The following is a 23172-nucleotide window of genomic DNA, read 5'->3' as shown; positions in this document are numbered from 1 at the left end:
GTGAATACTTCTAGATAATTTACAACCTATAAACCTATGTACCTACTTGTTCTGTAAAAAAAGATTGCTGACTGCAAACAGCGTGCAGCGTCTTATTTCGCCGTTTTATGTTTTACTCCTGGCGCAAAACGTGTTTCATACAGCTTTCCACTTAGCAGTATGCATGGTGCCTATGTACATTTGTATAAGCTCTGTCTCTTAAACAAGCTTTATATTGCAGGTAAGTATTATGTCAATAACGTTCGTGTAGGTGTGTTCTATTCTATCGATCATAACTTATGCTACTTTACAAAGTCCATTCACATATAACGCATCCGTTTCATGTTTCACCAATAAACGGTAGGTATAGGACGGGGACAAACGGTTCCATGGGTAAAAAGGTTTACTATGTATGTCTAACCCCGAAATAAAAAGTCATGTGTGCATTTCAATACAAAACACTATACTTATATCAATCGACAAAACAAACAAATTGAGTCGCTTAACTTCAAACTCGGATAAATCCACTCTACCCTATCAGAAATATCTATTCTATTACCTTTTCTTGATACCAAAATCCCAAAATCTGACAGTTGGTTTTGCTGTTTGTACACTTCAATACAAGAAAATTGTTTTAATAGGTAGTTTTTAAACTGTAGGTACCCAATATTTAGATATGGGATTGGCGAGTAATGGAAATTTAGGTGGTAATATGCGTTTTTTCAGTCCCTTAACCAATGTGTAGTATATCCGCATAGCAATAGCAGTTCATTTTATTTTGCGGTTGTTAATGTAGGTCAGTGTTTAATCAAACGCTAAATTGACATGAATGTAATTTGTAATGCAATCGTATGTTGTGTAATAAATAAATCTAAATCTAAACCAGAGTAAATTTTTAAAAAACGCGTGTAGTAACACATCCCTACCAATGCAATATTATTAAGTTATAAACAGTTGACATTGTATAGTTTGGCAAGAAAGAGTATATATTTGGAGCATAGACAAAGAAAGGATACTCTTTTTAGGGTTCCGTAGTCCACTCATAGTTTCGCCAAACCCATCCGTCTATCCGTCCGCGACTTTGCTCCGTGATCGTTAGTGCTAGAAGCTGCCATTTGGCATGGATACATAAATCATACATGGCGACGGAATACTAAAATAAAAAAAAAGCGGCCAAGTGCGAGTCGGACTCGCGCATGAAGGGTTCCGTACCATTTGAGACGTATTAAAAAAAATCTACTTGCTAGATCTTGTTCAACATTTTACCACTTTGGACACACATTTTACCACTTTGGAAGTGTCTCTCGCGCAAACTATTCAGTTTAGAAAAAAATGATATTAGGAACCTAAATATCATTTTTGAAGACCTATCCATAGATACCCCACACGTATGGGTTTGATGAAAAAAAAATTTTTGAGTTTCAGTTCTAAGTATGGGGAACCCCCAAAATTTATTGGTCTTTTTCTATTTTTGTGTGAAAATCTTAATGCGGTTCATAGAATACATCCACTTACTAAGTTTGAATAGTACAGCTCTTATAGTTTCGGAAAAAAGTGGCTGTGACAGAATCGGACAGACAGACGGACATGACGAATCTATAAGGGTTCCGTTTTTTGCCATTTGGCTACGGAACCCTAAAAATGAATTGCAGTAGAATTATTCGGTCGTCTTTAGCGAACATTGATTGAACTGATTTCCCCCACACGTATGGGTTTGATGAAAAAAAATTTTTTTTAATTTTATGACGTATCAAAAAAAAACTACTCACTAGATCTCGTTCAAACCAATTTTCGGTGGAAGTTTGCATGGTAATGTATATCATATATTTTTTTTAGATTTTTCATTCTGTTATTTTAGAAGTTACAGGGGGGGGGGACACACATTTTTTCACTTTAGAAGTGTCTCTCGCGCAAACTATTCAGTTTAGAAAAAAATGATATTAGGAACCTAAATATCATTTTTGAAGACCTATCAATAGATACCCCACACGTATGGGTTTGATGAAAAAAAATTTTTTTTTTTTAATTTTATGACGTATTAAAAAAAAAACTACTTACTAGATCTCGTTCAAACCAATTTTCGGTGGAAGTTTGCATGGGAATGTATATCATATATTTTTTTTTAGATTTTTCATTCTGTTATTTTAGAAGTTACGGGGGGGGGGGGACACACTTTTTACCACTTTGGAAGTCTCTCGCGCAAACTATTCACTTTAGAAAAAAATGATATTAGAAACCTCAATATCATTTTTGAAGACCTATCCATAGATACCCCACACGTATGGGTTTGATGAAAAAAGATTTTTTGAGTTTCAGTTCTAAGTATGGGGAACCCCCAAAATTTATTGTTTATTTTCTATTTTTGTGTGAACATCTTAATGCGGTTCATAGAATACATCCACTTACTAAGTTTGAACAGTATAGCTCTTATAGTTTCGGAAAAAAGTGGCTGTGACAGAATCGGACAGACAGACGGACATGACGAATCTATAAGGGTTCCGTTTTTTGCCATTTGGCTACGGAACCCTAAAAACTATATGCTTTTTAGGGTTCCGTACCAAAATGACACAAAAGGAACCTTTATGGTGCGACTCTGTCCGTCCGTCCGTCTGTCACATCGCTAAATATCTCGAGAACAAGTTATGAACAAGCTAGCCCGAAAATGCCCAATATGAAGAGGGGGCAAAATGCTTATGTTTTTTTTTCGGGATTCAAACCGCTGAAGTCCCTAAAGAAACGCCTCAAAATTACTAATTAATTTTTTTAGCAGCCGTATTGCGATTTGAAAAAGCGCTACTGAGCTCCGTTACTCCGTTATCTGAGCCTACTGCATCTTAAGACTGTTTATTATATTTTTGAACTGCGTAGGTATTATTCACAGTAAGCTGTTTAAAAGTATATCAAGTAAGCACACTTAATAGTATTTTATGCAACAGTTGTATAAGAAGGGTCAAAAAAGGCGAGTGGCGTTAGTTACAATGTGAGCCGGAGCCGAAGGCGTAGGCGAACATTGTAAAGGAATACGCCACGAGAATTTTTTGACCTACTTATACAACGTTGCATACAATATTTTTCCTACGAGTCAACAAAAATAAATCTTAATTTAGGTAAACAAATTACAGCAAAAGTATATAGCCAAGACGCGCGAGCATACCTTGTTACGCGCCCGGCCCGCCCCGGGCCGCGGCCGGCCGGTCCGCGACACCTCCTCGTAACTCATGAGGCCCTGGTACTTGCTACTTGCTAAATTAATTTATTGGACAGTTTTTTCTCAATTTTGGCCACCGTAGCCTACGGAGACTAACAAGCAACGCTAAGCGGTCTTCGTAGTCTATGGGTGTTGCTATATTACGGGTGTCACATGCGTGTTTCTGACTTATGAAGTAACTATTTTTACTATGCAACCAAATGAATATTTTGTAAGTTGGCATCAATGCACTTAGTTTAAAACTGTATTCGTTTTGGTTTTGTTAGGTTGGTAGCCATTAATCGCAGTAACATTATAGCTTATAAAAGCACAAGAGCTTTTATGAGGAATAGACAATATAGACTTTTCTTGAAATCTTTTATGTATGTTCTTATATTCGTGTTAATGAATGCATAAATGACAGATAACAGTAGAGGAGTAGGAAAATATATTACACACACTGTACATTATACACAGTTTAATTGTTTTTATTAATGTCAATATTTCTTGTATAACACTTTAAAACGCAACGTTGCATTATACAACAACGTTTTTCTCTAGAAACTCGGCAATGTAAATTACCCAAGCACAGACAATAAAAATTATAATGTATATTTTACGGCGCGCCCTTTAGCTTCGTCCTCATTAATCACGCCGGTTCACGCCGGATTAAAGAGCCCCGATAACGGAATGGCAGCGAGGTCTCAGTCTTACGGCCCGATTCGAACTTTAAGATACGTCAAACGTTTGATAAAGATACGATATGGACTAGACATGTCAGTGTCAAAAGTGACGTTTTTGTTTGAATAAAAAATCCATATCGTATCTTTTTCTGGGCCCCGAGAAAAATCAATGTAATCTGAGAATAGTACATTCCTAAAAATAAACTAACTTATCTAATAAATAAAACTAAGAACTAATACTAAATAAAATTCAAATATTACATTTTCCGCTGTGAAAAAAAAATGTTTTGGAATGTTTAATTTGAGCTTTTTAAAATTAAACCCCATTTGACGTAGTAACCTAACTTGGAAATTTTCCCCCCTCTTTATATTGGGCATTTTCTATACTTAATAAAAAATAAATAACACTTTCAATGTATCTGGGTTAGCGTTATTCATAACTATTCCACATTACAAATCGATAGCTCTTGAGATATTTATGCCATGTGTACCTTTTTGGTACGGAACCGGAAAAACAATTGCAAAAGATTGAATAACTCTATATATAAAATGTCTATTGTACAGTCAGCATCAAAAGTAGCGGATCAAATAACGCTTCCTAAGTATTATCTACCATTCTTTAATTGCTTAACAAAAAGTGATGTCTTTAATATTGAGCAACGTATACTTTTGAATGCGAGTTTTAGAAATGTATCTATTTTTGGAAAAGTTATCCGGAATATCAGATACTTTTAGCGCGTTATTTCATCCGCTACTTTTGATACTAACTGTACCCTAAGGTTGCTACACACTATACACTACACGTCGGTAAGCCATCGTTTGTTTTCAACACTAAGTCATAAGTGATAAGTTATTTATTAGTAAAACCAATTTACACGTTATAATTATTATAGAGCTTATTTACATACGTCGCAAAATATACAACTCCAAATCAAAATCAAAAACATTAATATTAATAATATAAAAAAATACACATCACTTAACATCCTATTCGCGGAAATTTAAGTATTCATTATAGTCGTAGAATGACACTACATATAGGTACATACATTAGCAAATACTTTTTACCTTAATTAGACTGCAAATGAGTGTATTGTTTATATTATTCGTGAATCCCGAACAGTGGTGGGCAAACTAGCACCCGCGGGCCAGTTCCGGCCCGCGCAAAGACTGTTCAAGGGTCTGACGGGCTTATAGCAGAAAAACTCAAAATAAAATATATGAGACGTGTAATCTGTCTTGTGGTACAGGAATAAGTAAAGTGACATGCAAATTTTGACAATATCTTAAATTAATACGAGAGGAGATTGACCTCTGTGGCGCTTTGCTATAGTATTTGCGCAGGCGCTTCATGGATCTGATTTTGACCCGAACATGCCCCCGGGCGTTGAAAGCTTGTCTTTCAACCCAAACTGCTTGATCCAGGAAGCAAATAGGATGCAACGAAGAATCGCTACTCCAATTGGTGGTTAATTTTATGAATGACGGTGGTGTGACCCCTCTTGAATGTCATGAAGGGTAATAGGTCCAAAATAATTTCATAGTTTTCTCAACGAGCACCACGGCGTCAATTTGCAACGGTTGAGTGTGTGTCATCCAGCCTCTAGTAGAAGATTCCAGAACTTCTTGTTTAACTGGCTTGATGTCGCATCTGCTCGACCCTGATGGGGTGTGAGTGGCCGAAGACATCTGCGTTCCTTGAGGACATGAGTCGGTACTGACGTTAGAGGACGGACACCGAGGGAGTGGCAGCAGCATTTTGACGGTGCAGCAACGAAACAGTGGGAAATGGCAACCAAAACAGTGTTGAGTTCATTGACGAGAAACATACTTTTACAATACCCAGCACTCATTTAAACAAAATGTGGTCGACTTTACCTCAGCTTCCCAAAACCTCCTTAATGTCAGACACGCGGAGCTGACATGAAAAGTAATGTAATCATTAGCTGCAGCGTTAGCTTGCAAATTACAGCTTAGGTAGCCAAGACTCATTGTATGCACTCATAAATGATGCACAGAACAAATGAAGTAATGAGTAACCCTAACAAATAGGTATCACTGGTAATATGTGTACTTAGTATTGAAACATACGAAGCATGGCTATCTGACACCTTCACAAGTCTCAATCTATCAGCCGATGTACACTAATTTAGTTCACATATTTTCACATATTTAGGAACGTAACAAATAGTAGCTAAGCAAGCTTATACTGATAAATATAAATACCGAAACACTAAGATTTCCCTTTAACGTTAAGTTGACATATACCTAAGTATGAGAATATTTACCTTCTTGTCTAGTGAAAAACTTAGTGAAATGCTTTCTATTTGATTTCCTGTTCGAGGAATGATGAGATTGCTTAGTGCAGACCTTCGCAGGCTGCTGGAACCGCGTGAGTTGGGTTCGAGTCTCATCGTCAAGCAATTCATTACTAGCGCATGAGGTGACATTTGTAAAATAACAATTAATACGCGAAGGAGCCGATACCTGACCGCTGTTTGTTGGGCCTGCGACTATATACCCTAATTTAGTCTCAAATAGTATCGTCTGCCTATCACTTAATTCAATTTTATGTGACCCTAACAAGTTCCAAAAGAGATCAGCCCCAATTAAAAAATCAACCTCGGATGGCTTATAAAAGTTAGGGTCAGCTAAACAGATGTTAGACGGAATATTCATTCGCGATATATCCATCTGTTGATATGGCATCTCGTCAGTTATAGATGGCAAAACAGAGCAATTTAAATAAGTCGAGTAGGTGTTATCTAACGATTTAATTGGCACCTGGCACATTTTACCTACGTGAGACTTTAATTTGTTTATGCCTGTAATCGATTTATTTACTCGATTAGTATGTAAATTTAACTGCCGACATATCTTCTCAGTCATAAAACAAGTCGCACTGCCATTATCCAAAACTGCCCTGGCTATGATCTCGCGATTGTCATGCCCGTATACTTTTATTAATGCAGTGGTTAACAGTCCGACGTTCGGTTCAAATGCATGCGAATATGACGTTAAAGCAGGAACGGAGGCGGTGGCCGGCGCCGGCGCATCACTCAGCTCAGTAGCTGCCCGTGACGCGGGACGCTCACACGAATTCGATCCTGTTTTTTGCATGTGCTCTGTGATATGAATGAGTGAATTATGCTTGCGCTTACATATCCTACAACCTGCCTTCTTGCAATGGTTTGCGTAGTGATCTCGTCGGAAGCAATTAAAACATACTTTATAATTCGGCAGCAAATTAAGCCGCTCGATAGTGCTTAACGCGAGAAACTGGGAACAGTTATTTAAGCTATGCTCACCATTGCATTTCGGACATAATTGAGACGGGGAAGTGACACAGTGTTCAGTGGTTTGAGTCGAAAGCAATACCCTATGTTTAGACGCAATTTTAGCCGGCTGACTAGATTGACTGGCGCCTGAGGCGCTCGATAACTCTAAAGTTTCAATCAAATCTGCACGATTACGCATAAAAGTGATAAAATTATCAAATGAAATAGGAATATTCTTATCAAAGCTTCCTTTGTGCTCCTCCCACTCGCGGAATGTCTTTGTGTCTAGTTTGCTGCTAATTATGTGAATAAGGAGCGTGTCCCAATGATTTACAGGCTCACCTAGGGATTCTAAACATCTCAAGTTTTTGTTTACGTGGTCAATAATACGTTTTAAATGCACGGACGACTCTTCTGTGATCGGCTCCACATTAAATAATGCAGATACATGGTTTTGTAATAATAACCTTTTGTTATCGTACCGTTCGCATAAAAGTTTCCATGCTACCTCATAATTGTTCCCAGAAAACTCTATGGAATGAATAACTAAGGCTGCTGACCCTTCTAACGATGCTCTTAAATAGTGAAATTTATTAATGTTGTCAATGTCATCGTTAGAATGGATTAGACTTGTGAAAGTATCTCGGAAACCTAGCCAATTCTCGTATGAACCCTGAAATTTTGGTAACTGAATAGTTGGCAGCTTAACCAGTTTATGATTATTTGAACCACTACGCGACCCACGATTGCTGCATGACTCGAATTCATCGCGTTTTTTATTAAAATTATTGAGCATATCCTGGGCCCGCGAGAGCACAGAGAAGTAGTTATTTTGAAACTCGTCTCGCTCTGCCATATGTGTGTCCAAATTTTCACTGCTGCACTCTAACTGTGTCTGTACATCATCGTAAAGCTCATACAATGCCTCAATCTTACCTATACGCAACTGCAATTGACTAGCCTCAGCTTGAGTTAATGACGATTCCTTCACTGTGCCTAGGTATGTATTAAACAAGGTTAGTTGACCTTTGTAACTGCCTCTTTTGCGAATTAAATCCTTTTCATCAACCATTTTTGGGAAGCTGGTGTACGTAGACCTTGAATGTAAACAATTAATAGATGTAAGCACGATTATTGAAACAATTTAATAATTAAAATTACACTTTGTGTTCAGTTTAGTCAATAAGCTAAAATAGTCTAGTTCGTAAGATTTTACAGTAAAATTATAATAAATAATTCGAAATCCCAAATAAAATGTAAATAATTGATTGATTCGTGTAAAATAATGTAAAAAATACTAAACTATTATCTTATTGTACCTATTAACAAAGACCATACATTTGCAAATTATCATTCATATAAAATTATTCAATTTAAAATACAATTTTTATTTAAAATCCCTAGTAATAAAATTCCTGTTTAAAATAATCCACAATACAAATAAATTAAAGATTATGACTAGTCTCGGTGAATAGAATAAGCGTACCTACACGAATAGCGGTAAATTAACGGTCAGAAGTTGCGTTGACAAAAGTAAGTTATTTAAACGAAAATCAATTCAATTTATTGTGAGTTTCAAATAAATAATTAAGAATTGACTAGATGAATATCACATTTAAATAAATACAACGAACTAACTTACAAATTGATCGGACCTTAATAAATACCAATACACTTTAAACAATAAAATATTCACTAACCTGGTATTTCCACCATAAATCCTACCTAATTATACCTTAATAACGAGTGCTGGACCCTAACAACTCCTAACACACTCAACACTGCTGGATTCCGATGTCCTGGTGAATTTCTTCATCACAGCCTCGGCAGTCGTAATATCCTCAGTGATAAATTGGTAATTTATAGGTATTTCCCTTCGGTCCTCCTATAAATGCTGGTTCCTTCAATTATACCCGGTTCGTGTGGACCATGTTCAAGGGTCTGACGGGCTTATAGCAGAAAAACTCAAAATAAAATATATGAGACGTGTAATCTGTCTTGTGGTACAGGAATAAGTAAAGTGACATGCAAATTTTGACAATATCTTAAATTAATACGAGAGGAGATTGACCTCTGTGGCGCTTTGCTATAGTATTTGCGCAGGCGCTTCATGGATCTGATTTTGACCCGAACAGAGACAAAAATAAGATACGTAATTCAACGGTATATTGACGGTTGATATTAGACCCCCGAAATAAGTCAGACCGTATAGTTCCAAAACACCCTACTAGTCCTCAATCGTAATAATTAATTGAAATAAAAATTTAATAAAAAAACCATATTTTACGTATTTGAACTTAAAAAAATACGCAATTGTTACGCAAAGTAAATAATTCTACTTTTAACGATATCTACTATACTTGACAATTAGTTGTATCCGCAATTCGGACCGTATCTTACAAAGTTTTTTTTTTCCAAAAAAAGTTGTCGATTGAACTGTCAATTGATGTTCGTTACTTCATTATTTCCGTAGGTATTATTTAATTGAAATTTCTTTCGTTTTGATTTATTGCGGTAATTAAACTTAATTGTTAGAATACCTTAAGAAAACATGAGTGAAATAGTGATGAAGGCGGATTACATTTTTTCAGGTTGTATTTTCACCTTTCAAATATGTTCACACTGCTGTCGTGAAATTTTTTGTGTACTAAGTACACGAGATCAAAGTTATTTACATCTCGTGCGCTTTTGAGTCCCTTACTGCGAAAAATAAAATCTAATCCGTCTTCATCACTATTTAACTAATTAAAATAAGCACTCGAAGAAATATCAAACTTTGCTCTCTTGTTGTACAATAGTACATTGTGCAACGAGGGGGGTAAGTGAAACTTTGGAAGCGAGGGTGGTCATTTGCAATATTCTTACCCCCGGAGTTACACACAATGTTTTTCATCACACTTGCGAAGAAAAAACTAAATTTTAAGCGAAATAATTCTTAAATACGGTGACATATCAAACATTCGTCCGCCATTTTGTAATTTATTGGCAGGTGAGGCATCGAAGGCACAGACCTATTCGGCATTCAGCCACGATTGAAAGTTATGTAAATAAATTTTAAACGGCTGTTAAATTAATCAAATTAAATAATTTTAAACATAAACAAAAATATTACATTTTAAACGTCAGCATTTTAAAAGTAAAACTCATTTATGCTACTTGGTTTGTATGAATAAGTGACATAATTAAAGAATAAAGCTATAACTCCTTAGGGAATTATAGCTTCACAATCCATAACTCCCGCGAAAACAAAATAGGCCTTTGTCCTTCAGCACACCTGCATGAAATAAGATCTTTTTCGAGCAAGTGTGATGAAAATAACTATTTCATTTTTTTTCCAAAATATATATACTTATATATATATATATTTTAATTTATTTAGAAAACAAACAGCCTTTTACAAATATGTCTAAAGTAAATGAACTAAAAATAGGCCTAAAGTTTCCTACATTACTAAGAAAACTATTACATGGAAATGTAAATTACGCAATTATAAATTACCGGTTTAGTTGTGTGCTACATGCAAGTAAGTTAAGAAAACATACAAAAGTATGAAAAATATGACTGGAACCAAATTGATCAATTTCTAGAAAACAAAATTTGCCGAACTTTGTTCTTGAACACGGACAAACTATGAACAAAAATATCTATATCGTTAAGAGATTCATTATACAAATAACAAGTGCGCCTAAAGAAAGAGTTTTTAGCATACTGTGTGCCACAGGAGGAAATAGAAAATGTGGGTTTAGAACGTGAGGTGAGAAAATATGGTTACAATTTGCTTAAGTTTTGGAGGGGGGAAATGGCGAGAACGAAACCTCGATTTCAAAGATTTTTACGCTGGATTTTTCGCATAAGCTGCAGTTGTCCTTATCGCTCTCATTTTAGGAGCCTCGTCAGTGCGAAGGAGATATATAACTAAAATTATTAAATCTGGTATTTCCTCATAAAAAGTAATATTTACTTTGAACGCCACGGCTATAGTGTGCGGTGGTCATCGTGAACTTTCTCGGAATGGACGAAAGTTAATATGGGCTGTGGGCGCTGTGGCCGCGTGCGTCAACGTTGACGACCGGTTTGGCCTAGTGGGTAGTGACCCTGCCTACGAAGCTGATGGTTCCGGGTTCAAATCCTGGTAAGGGCATTTGTTCGTGTAATGAGCATGGATATTTGTTCCTGAGTCATGGGTGTTTTCTATGTATTTAAGTATTTATAAATATTGATATATATCGTTGTCTAAGTACCCTCAACACAAGCCTTAATGTGCTTACTGTGGGACTTAGTCAATTTGTGTAATAATGTCCTATAATAAGCGGTGATGTCCGAGTGGATATGACGGCCGACTTTCAATCCAGAGGTCGCGGGTTCAAATCCTGGCTCGTACCAATGAGTTTTTCGGAACTTATGTACGAAATGTCATTTGATATTTACCACTAGCTTTTCGGTGAAGGAAAACATCGTGAGGAAACCTGCATACATCTGCGAAGAAATTCAAAGGTGTATGTGAAGTCCCCAATCCGCATAGTCTAGCGTGGGGACTATAGCCTGAGCCCTCTCGCGTATGAGAGGAGGCCTGTGCCCAGCAATGGAAAGTATATAGGCTGGATTATTATTATTAATGTAGTGAAAGAAGATGTATCATGAAGCTTCGTGTATGTCTTCTGCAGCTCCATTGCTCGATTGAGGCAGTATTTACCTCTGACGTTTCGAGGACGGCATTGTCCCCGTGGCCTCGGAGAATACTAGCTAAAGTTGACACCAATGTTTTAGCCGCGCGAGTTTTTCGTGCTACCCGCATCAGTTTTGCGCACTAGGGATGTTAATCACTCGACACACAACACTCACGATATTTGTTTTCGCTGATACATTTACTAATGACTGGATTACAATTGAATGAGATCCTAAAACCATCTTTCCGATTGAAATTGATTTGTTTTTTTAATTTCAATGGCTTCACTACGATCCGTAGAAATGATTTTAGGGTTATGCAGCTCAATCCAGTGATTTGTTTGACTAGTAAATGCTCGGCAACCACAGACTTGTCCTCGAAACGTCGGAGGTATATTAAAAACTTAACTTTACGCTATTAATATTTTGTCCAAAAGAGAGGTATGGGCAATGTGAATGTCATCTCGCCTTGTGTGGTAGGGCACAGCACAGCGGATGTCATTCCAGATCTAGAGCAGAGCCCAACTGGGGAAGTACCTCCAACTTACAGAAAACCGCAGCCAAATAACACTAGACCCTACTCATAGTGTTGTGTTACTTGTGTTCCTGCCGGTGAGTAAGGTTGCCAGAGCTCAACGAGGGGGGTGGGGTTAGGGTCGGCAACGCGCATGTAACTCCTCTGGAGTTGCAGGCGTACATAGGCTACGGAGACTGCTTACTATCAGGCAGGCCGTATGCTTGTTTGCCACCGACGTAGTATAAAAAAAAAATTAAGTCCCGTTTTAGTCAGTTTTTTTTTGTTAACCTTTTGACCGAGGATAATCAGACTTCGTGCGTTCCCATATGGCTCACGATGACACGCCGCGTTCGATAGATGTGGCATTCAAAGGGTTAAAGATTATTGTGTATGTTAAAGGTTACGCTTGTATTTTTTTTTAAATACAGGAAACCGAAAGTTGCTCCGGTCAAAGAGAAGAAAACGTTACCGAAGCGTGCGGCGAAGGCAGCCCCTGCGCCCCCTGCCCAGGAAGAGGTGGCCACCAACACGAGACTTCTCAGGAAGTAAGTATGATAAGATCTCTGCTTGGCCTTACGGTTGACTGGTAGAGTACAGAATGCCTTTTGTACTGTAAGGTTTTCTTTTGTGCAATAAAGGTTAAATAAGTAAATTAATAAGCATATTCTGGGGATTACGGTAAATCCCGGGTTTATTTATCCCCTTCATATGATACAGGTATATACTTATAGAACCTATTTTTCCAGCTCCCGCGACCCTCCGCCGCCAAACCCGGACGTGTACGAGTTCGACGAACTAGAAGGCTCTCGGCCTCCCTCGGGCCTCCGCCGCCGCAACCAGCCCACCCCCGACCCCCCCGCGCAGAGCCCCGAAAGCATACAATACATGGACATATGCCCTACAAGCTCTCAACTAGCCAAAATTAATACCAAACAAAAAGAAGTTGGGAACGTACTTAGTGTCAGCTTGGTACCTGAGGACGATATATATAAGAAGCGGAAGAATTTGATAGATAATCTGACGAATAGTCCAGCGCTGTTAAACAAGATTTTCAACTCCTTACCGACAGAACTTCAGAACGAGCTTGGGAGCTTGGCCACGGAGGGGACTGGGCGGGAGGAGGCTTATTTGGACGAAAAGGCGGGGACGGTCTTAAAGGCACCCACGTACTATCCTACGGCTGAGGAGTTTGAGGTAATATATTAGTGTTTATTGTATCCACTGCTGACAGAACTTCTCAATGAGCTGGGGTGCTTGGCCACGGAGGGGACTGGGCGGGAGGAGGCTTATTTGGACGAAAAGGCGGGGACGGTCTTAGAGGCACCCACATACTATCCTACGGCTGAGGAGTTTCAGGTAATGTATTAGTGTTTATTGTATCCACTGCTGAACAGAACTTCTCAATGAACTGGGGAGCTTGGCCACGGAGGGGACTGGGAGAGAAGAGGCTTCTTTAGAGGAAAAAGCAGGGGCGGTGCTTGAAGCAACCGCGTACTATCCTACGGCTGAGGAGTTTGAGGTAATGTATTAGTGTTTATTGTATCCACTGCTGAACAGAACTTCTTAATGAGCTGAGGAGCTTGGTCACTGAAGGGACTGGGAGAAAAGAGGCGTATTTGGGGAAGGCAGAGACGGTCTTAGCGGGATCTACGTATTTTCCTAAGGCTGAGAATTTAAATCTGTTTTAGAAATGCAACGGATACCGGATATGCGGCCGCTGGATCCGCCGAATATTCGGTATCCGGAAGCCGGATATCCGGCTAAAAGTTTGGTCAAAAATTAATTAAATTAGATAGCGCGCTTGCTCAAAGTTCGATGCAGGTTGCAACTTATTTATAGTTATAGGCAGCCGTTTATAAATAAGTAAACTAAATTCACATACTGCGAGAATTGAATAGCGCAAATTACAATTTTCTTCGTAAGTGTTTTGCGCGCTGCGGCGCCTGCGGGGCAGCCGCAACAGTCTCCTGGCAATTATAGCTGACAGGCTTGACAGTCAGCTTCTTGTGCACTGGACCAGGGTACACTCACTGGTAGCTACATACACATGGCTCACATGAGTGTATGTAGTTATTACTAGTATATGTGACTGGCTCCAGTTTAAACCCTAAAATATTGTAAGTTTAAACCCTAAAATATTGTAAGTTTAATTTATTTCAATAATAATTTAATATAATTTTTAGAGTAAGTCGTACTAACACTGTATGGACCAAGGTCTGAAATAAATGATTTTTATTTTATTTTATTTTATTGATTTAATATTTTCATAGCGAGTGCAGATTTATTAACTTTGTTTCGTTATTTATAAGATTTAGTAGTGTTTAGTGCATATTGTATTCATAAATATCGTGCTAAATTACTATCCGGAATCCGGCCGGATACTAAGCACTATCCGGAATCCGGCCGGATACTACGCACTATCCGGAAACCGGCCGTATTGTAAAAAATTGCCCGGATACCGAATAGTAATTGGATATTCGTTGCATCTCTAATCTGTTTATATTCGTTTCTTAACTTTATATTACATTTTCACAAGCTTAGTTAAAATTGAGTTTAAGTAACGCAACTTTTACCCTAGTCTTACATTATAATCATGTTGTTGTTGTCCTAAAGCACCCCAGAGGTGTAAAGGGCCTTCACAAGCTCGCGCCACGCCTTCCTATCTTCAGCTCGTCTTCTGGCCTCGCTCCAGCTCAACCCGACCGCTCGTAACTCTCTTAGGACGGACCGTTGCCAAGAGTGTACAGGACGCCCCGAGCCTCGGCTTCCGTCCGGTTTCCACGCGATAGCTATGGTAGCATTATTCGTTTCCCCTCTTCGAATAAATCATGTTAGATCGGTTAAAATAAATATTAGGGGCAGAGAAACACTTGTAGAGAATCGTCATACTTTTTCTATTGCGTCTTGCAAAATAAACTAAGTTTTTATCTCCACTTAACAATGTTTATTATCATGAAATTATGTGTATATGATTATTAACTTATTATTTACAGGATCCGATAAAATACTACGACAAAATCGCCCCCGAGGCCTCAAAATACGGCCTCTGCAAAATAGTTCCCCCTGAAAACTTCAAACCAACATGCACGATGAGCGACACGATCCGCTTCGCGGTCATATACCAGTACATCTCCAAGATGTTCAGCCGCTGGGGCCCCGTGTCCAGGGAGCTGGCTGCCATCAAGGCGCACCTGCGGACCCAGAGCGTCGTGTTCGCGCGGTCTCCCCTCGTGAGTACACCCTCTACCCGCAGGCGACATGATCCAACTCGAAGGCAACTCCTCTGGAGTTGCAGGCGTACATAGGCTGCGGAGACTGCTTCCCATCAGGCGGGCCGTATGCTTGTTTGCCACCGACGTAGTATAAAAGAGTACACCCTCTACCCGCAGGCGACATGACCCAAGTATCTCCTAGGAATAGTTCCCCCGGACGACTTCAGACATGAGCGACACGGTCATATACCAGTACATCTCCAAGATGTACAGCCGCTGGGCCCCCTTGCCCTGGAGACCCAGAGCGTCGTTGGTAAATAAAAATAAATAAGCTTTTGGCAAAATTTCATTTTTGGTACAAGCTTTTATCGCTGACTGTACTTTTTTTTCCACAGGCAACTAATACAATAGACAATTCTAAGAACCCCAAACACACTTAGGTTGCGTTGTTTTATCACAAAGTTCTTAAGGCCACCTCTTGTGTGCCAAAAGTATGCTACATTGGGTTCGGTTCCGGGCGCGTATGAAGGTATGCTCGTGTATCTTAGCTGTATACTTTTGGTTTGTTTACCTATATGATTCTAGTATTATTCTAGTATTATTTTTGTTTTTGACTCCTAGGAAAAGCATTGTATGCAACGTTGTATAAATAGTGCAAAAAATGCTCGTGGCGTATTCCTTTACAATGTTCGCCTACGCCTTCGGCTCCGGCTCGCATTGTAACTCACGCCACTCGCCTTTTTTGACCCTTCTTATACAACTGTTGCATAAAATACTATTTCGAGCAAGTGTGATTAAAAACCTGTTACTGTTTTAGTTGGACGGCAGCGAAGTGAACCTCCCCAGGCTATACCACGCCGTGGAACGCAACGGCGGTCTCAGCAACGTCATACAACGCATGCGGTGGGGCCGCGTCGCCGACGAGATGAAGCTGACCAAGTTGCAGCACCCGGAGCGCAAGCTGGACCCCATATACATGCGATATCTGCTGCCCTACGCCACGTTGTCCGATCGTAAGTTATTAAGATAATCAATCATTTATTTCATATAATGCAAAATGTGAACCTTGAATGTATGAGAACAGTAGTTGTTTTACCAGGGGGTTGTGTTTAACCGCTCGTGCTAATATTGATACCCGAGTAAGGGGAACATTTCAAAATCGAATCTAGAGCGTTGTGAGGGTTTCAAGGCACGTGTGTTAAACAAACTTTGCTTTACCACCACACCAACGCAAGGAAAATACTACTCGTAACTGTAAACCATCATACGAAATCAATCCAAAGTGAACGTCATTAAATATTTATCATTTAAATTTATCATTTAAAAGTCAATTCTACCAGCCAACATAAGAAAACAACCGCAAAATTTAAATTAAATTACTTTGCAACACATGTGGATAGAATCCAACTTTCTTATCCGTTTTTGAATAATTAAGAGAGCTTTTACGATCTATTGTGGTGAAAATAATCTTTAAACCGAGCCCAAACTACTGTTTCATTAGCAAGTAGCAATTTTTAAGCTCTTTTTCCATTCACAGAGGAACGCCAAAGTATAATGGCGGAAGTGGAAAAATGCTGGACCACCAAGTACCAGAAGATGCTAGAACGGGCCCGCAATCCCTTCCAGCGTCAGAACCGGATGCTGGGCACCGAGTGCGAGTCGGAATCTGACGACGAAGGAGAGGATGGAAACACAGCTGGTGCGCTCCAAGAGGCAGAGGACTGCATAGTGCAGGGGCGCACAATGAACCTCGTCACATTCAAAAAAGTAAGTCTGAATCTGTCGACGAAGTGGAAGATGGCTACACAGCTGGTGCGCTACATGAGGCTGAGGACTGCATAGTGCAGGGGCGCACAATGAACCTAGTCACATTCAAAAAAGTAAGTCAGAATCTGTCGACGAAGTGGAAGATGGCTACACAGCTGGTGCGCTACATGAGGCTGAGGACTGCATAGTGCAGGCGCGGACCATGAACCTCGTCACATTCAAGAAGGTAAGTCAGAATCTGACGACGAAGTGGAAGATGGCAACACAGCTGGTGCGCTACATGAGGCTGAGGACTGCATAGTGCAGGGGCGGACCATGAATCTCGTCACATTCAAGAAGGTAAGTCAGAAACTGACGACGAAGGGGAAGATGGCAACACAGCTGGTGCGCTACATGAGGCTGTGAACTGCATAGTGCAGGGGCGGTCCATGAACCTCGTCACATTCAAGAAGGTAAGTCAGAAACTGACGAAGAAGGGGAAGATGGCAACACAGCTGGTGCGCTACATGAGGCTGAGGACTGCATAGTGCAGGGGCGGACCATGAACCTCGTCACATTCAAAAAAGTAAGTCAGAATCTGTCGGCGAAGTGGAAGATGGCAACACAGCTGGTGCGCTACATGACGCTGAGGACTGCATAGTGCAGGGGCGGTCCATGAACCTCGTCACATTCAAGAAGGTAAGTCAGAATCTGACGACGAAGTGGAAGATGGCAACACAGCTGGTGCGCTACATGACGCTGAGGACTGCATAGTGCAGGGGCGGTCTATGAACCTCGTCACATTCAAGAAGGTAAGTCAGAAAGTGACGACGAAGGGGAAGATGGCAACACAGCTGGTGCGCTACATGAGGCTGAGGACTGCATAGTGCAGGGGCGGTCCATGAACCTCGTCACATTCAAGAAGGTAAGTCAGAAAGTGACGACGAGGGGGAAGATGGCAACACAGCTGGTGCGCTACATGACGCTGAGGACTGCATAGTGCAGGGGCGGTCTATGAACCTCGTCACATTCAAGAAGGTAAGTCAGAAACTGACGAAGAAGGGGAAGATGGCAACACAGCTGGTGCGCTACATGAGGCTGAGGACTGCATAGTGCAGGGGCGGACCATGAAACTCGTCACATTCAAAAAAGTAAGTCAGAATCTGTCGACGAAGTGGAAGATGGCAACACAGCTGGTGCGCTACATGAGGCTGAGGACTGCATAGTGCAGGGGCGGACCATGAACCTCGTCACATTCAAGAAGGTAAGTCAGAATCTGACGACGAAGAGAAAAATGTGGGAACTCAGCTGGTGCGCTACATGACGCTGAGGACTGCATAGTGCAGGGGCGGTCCATGAACCTCGTCACATTCAAGAAGGTAAGTCAGAATCTGATGACGAAGGGGAAAATGTGGGAACTCAGCTGGTGCGCTACATGGGACTGAGGACAAATAAACACACCCAAAAAAATCGATAGTTAGTACATAATCGAACTATTTTTTTAACTAATATAAATGAAAATACAGGTCTGTTAACTAAAGCTGGCGCGTTCACAGTACTCACACTTATGCAATTTCACTATACAGCATGTTTAAAAATAAACCTCCAAATACAACACAGCGCCGCGCGTCGATCACACGTGACTGACTGACACTAACATTTACAATAACATCATGCTGTATTTATAAACAGTAGCAAAAGAAAAACAATAACTGTCTCCTTCACGCTCATAAGATAGACCGCGCGCGAGAGAGACGGGCAGACTTTTCATGTTGCGTATGCAGTGCGACGTCACGCCGCGCGCTTATTCACAGACACTACACAAGCGCAATGTGTAAATGTGTTGATCGCGCCAGCTTTAGTTAACAGACCTGTAATAATAAAAACAGTTTACTATTAAATATTTTTAACAAAATACATAATGGATATATACAGAGGATTACTATAACTAGCTTAAATTACTAATTATTATTAATTAGCTTTTGACGACCGGCTTGGCCTAGTGGGTAGTGACCCTGCCTACGAAGCTGATGGTCCCGGGTTCAAATCCTGGTAAGGGCATTTATTCGTGTGATGAGCATGGATATTTGTTCCCGAGTCATGGGTGTTTTCTATGTATTTAAGTATTTATAAATATTTATATATTATATATATCGTTGTCTAAGTACCCTCAACACAAGCCTTATTGAGCTTACTGTGGGACTTAGTCAATTTGTGTAATAATGTCCTATAATATTTATTTATTTATTTATTTATTTAAATCTAAAATAGGCCCTTGAGGCATTGTACCTAGGATGCTGGTGGCATTTCCTCGTTGTATCGCAATACTGATAAGTTGTGGGGTAAGTAATAGAACGTATACAAACCTATAATATATCACTCTGAATGTATAAATTCAATTTGTATAATTTTGATCGGAATAACATTCAATTGCAATAACATGCAATATGTATAACAACGAATTCTATAATTGTAAATTGTATAATAAACACTACATATATCATTGTTTACGATAACATTAGAAAGGTATAACATTGAAATAATATAACATACAAAACAAATATCATACATTTAAAATACCGAACCACTACCGAAATTACATTATTTAAATATATTCTTGTGTGTTAGTTAATGAACAGATACAGTTTTTAAATTATTATGAAATGAGCAGTGTATTTGAAACATCTATACTATGCGAATTTATATTTCAACGTAGTTTGCTCCGTATTTATCTATTACAGATTGCAGCTTTTTTCTGTGGTAATTCTGGTGCTAATTTCTTTATCTAGAGGGTCACAGTTCTAACCTAACCTAACCCACTTTTCTGTTAACAGTTTCTTTTTCCGAAGCCTCAGAGTTCTAACCTAACCTGCTACTTATTCTGGAAACAATTTATTTATCTAGGGGGTCACAGTTCTAACCTAACCTAACCCACTTAGCAGTTTTTTTTCTAGTAGTGTGTTCTATGAGGTTTGAAATTCTAGGTCATCCTACTAATTTTACTACTTAATTATATAAGATGATATTTATATTTTAATATGTATATATTATGACAGTTATATGAAATGAGCTTAACTTATATGTATATTATACCAAACAGCCATATGTATGTCGTATGTTATATTATTTTTATGTTATACTAATTGAAAGTATACGTTTACTTTATTATACATAAGATTAGTATACATTTTTAACGTTTGTAAACTGAAATTATTCCAAAAGTGCGTATATATTATAGGACGCACCCCTTCGGCTCGGGTAACAATTTTACACGCGGCACGCAATTTCCTACTTTTCCTCCCTTGGGACACAAATAACTAATAACGCTAAGGTAACATCGATAATAGAAATGTCGATATTTGATTTTGTCAATCACTTTATTTTGCCACAATAACTTCTATGTATGGTAATAATCATTCAAAACGGATACGGTCTTCACTGTAGAAAAGATACACTGATTGAGTAGGATGTTATATCTTTTGACGTAATGACTCTTTGTTGCCATAATACAATAGAATAAAAACAGTAGATTGTTAAACAGTGTGTGGAAAGTGAACCATATCACCCGAGATATTTTCGAGGGTGAGATGGTTACTTTTACCCGAGTTAAACACTCTACTTTTCATTTCGACTATGAGGAAAGTCAAACACAAACAAGAAATGTAGGTTATGAGTTATGACTGAAATTGGCGCCATTTACATTTTGATCGGAAAAAATCTAAAACCATAGACAATCCGATCTTAAATTGGGATGTGTCTGAAACGGCCTTCATGAATACGCGCCTTAAAAAAGTGAAACTGAATGAATGAATGAATGAATGTAATGTAATGATAATATTTTAAACATTCATATTGATTTATTAACAAATATTTATGTTTATTTCATACATTTAAATATAAAATACAAGTAGTGTAATTTTTTGATAATGCAATTGACATTTAATTTCGATAATACTTTGTAGGAAAATGCGGAAGCTAATTTGAGAGCTTTCAACTGAATAATATGGCTTATATGGCTGTTAGCCGTTGCTCGAATTACAAATTTTAAAAAAATACTTTCCACCCTAGGGTGGGAAATGCAATTTTCCACCCGGCTATTAGCCTATGAAAGGTGAACTTTCCGATTAGGAGAGATTAATAGTACATTGTGCAACTAGGGGGTAAGTGAAATTTTGGATACGAGAGAATTTAAGACCCGAGTTTGCAATATTCTTACCCTCTGAGTTACACACAATGTTTTTCATCACACTTGCGAAGAAAAAACTAAATTTTAAGCGAAATAATTCTTAAATACGGTGACATATCAAACATTCGTCCGCCATTTTATAATTTCTTGACATATAATTTCTTTGACGACCGGTCTGGCCTAGTGGGTAGTGACCCTGCCTATGAAGCCGATGGTCCCGGGTTCAAATCCTGGTAAGGGCATTTATTCGTGTGATGAGCATGGATATTTGTTCCTGAGTCATGGGTGTTTTCTATGTATTTAAGTATTTATAAATATTTATATATTATATATATCGTTGTCTAAGTGCCCTCAACACAAGCCTTATTGAGCTTACTGTGGGACTTAGTCAATTTGTGTAATAATGTCCTATAATATTTATTTATTTATTTATTTATTTATTATTTGACAGGTGAGGCACAGACCTATTCGGCATTCAGCCACAATTGAAAATTATGTAAAAATATTTTAAACGGCTGTTAAATTAATAAAAATTAAATAATTTTAAACATAAACAAAAATGTTAAATTATAAACGTCAGTATTTTAAAAGTAAAACTCATTTATGCTACTCTGTTTGTTTGAATAAGTGACATAATTAAATAAAAAATCTATAACTCCCTAGGGAGTTGTAGCTTTTTTTCACAATACATAACTCCCGCGGGAATAAAATAAGCCTTTGTCCTTCAGCACACCTGCATGAAATAAGATCTCTTTCGAGCAAGTGTGATGAAATAGTACATTACGATACAAGTGCGAAAAATAGGAAATTCGAAACGAGTGGCGATAAATTAAAACACGACCGAAGGGAGTGTTTTAAATCGACACGAGTTGCGAATTACCTATTCGCACATGTATCGTACAACGTTTTACAGTACATATGGCCCTTTAAATGTTCGACACAGTAACGTAATATGCTACTTCTCGCACTAGTGCTATAAAGTAGCCCCATATGTACTGTAAAATAAATAATGTGATCATATTTCAGATCGCGACGTCGCTCATGGACGCGCACTTCGACCCGTCCAAGCAGCCGCCGGGCGCCGTCGACGTCGAGAAGGCGTACTGGCGCGCCGTGCTGCTTGGCACCGAGCACATCGGTATACATTTAGATTTATAGTACCTGGGCGACCGAGCTTTGCTCGGTTATAACTATTTATTGTAATATGGTGGTGTATAGGTGGTAATCTTAACTATTTTTTTTACTAAATTAAACTTGTCTAAAACAATAAAAATTAAAAAAATATATATAAATTTGAACATATAAAGAAAAAAGTTAGTCACCGGGCGAGATTCGAACCCGTAACACTCGTTTAGCAGTCCGCGTCGTAACCCGCTGAACCAGACGGACAGTGGCCGGCAACACGAAATTAGCGACCATATTCTGCGTCGAAAGAAAAACGCATGAAAACTCGAAAACACGCGTTTTCCCAAACATAAGACTAATCTAGATAGATTGTATACCCCCAAAAACCCCCATATACCAAATTTCAGCAAAATTGTTAGAGCCGTTTCCGAGATCCCGGAAATATATATACAAGAATTGCTCGTTTAAAGGTATAAGATATAGATTTATTTATTTATGCAACATACGATTACAAATTACATTCATGTCAATTTATCGACTTCATATTTTTCAGTGACCTCTATTATTATTGTTGACGAAGGTTCGTAAATGATG

The 23172-nt window shown here is 38.8% G+C and overlaps 1 protein-coding gene across 1 annotated transcript; it reads left to right on the top strand.

Moving 5' to 3' along the window:
* The first annotated feature begins 12406 nt into the window (after positions 1 to 12406).
* LOC133534115 (protein Jumonji-like) lies at positions 12407 to 23054 on the top strand. Its single transcript, XM_061873205.1, has 6 exons — positions 12407 to 12854; positions 13056 to 13503; positions 15303 to 15539; positions 16339 to 16534; positions 17059 to 17288; positions 22480 to 23054. Exons 1-6 carry the CDS (start codon positions 12700 to 12702, stop codon positions 22609 to 22611), a joined length of 1398 nt encoding a protein of 465 aa, XP_061729189.1. The 5' UTR covers positions 12407 to 12699; the 3' UTR covers positions 22612 to 23054.
* The last annotated feature ends 118 nt before the right edge of the window (positions 23055 to 23172 follow it).

Source organism: Cydia pomonella, unplaced genomic scaffold, assembly GCF_033807575.1.
Source record: "Cydia pomonella isolate Wapato2018A unplaced genomic scaffold, ilCydPomo1 PGA_scaffold_57, whole genome shotgun sequence".
Classification (NCBI taxonomy): domain Eukaryota; kingdom Metazoa; phylum Arthropoda; class Insecta; order Lepidoptera; family Tortricidae; genus Cydia; species Cydia pomonella.
This window is presented reverse-complemented; position numbering and strand designations above follow the sequence as displayed.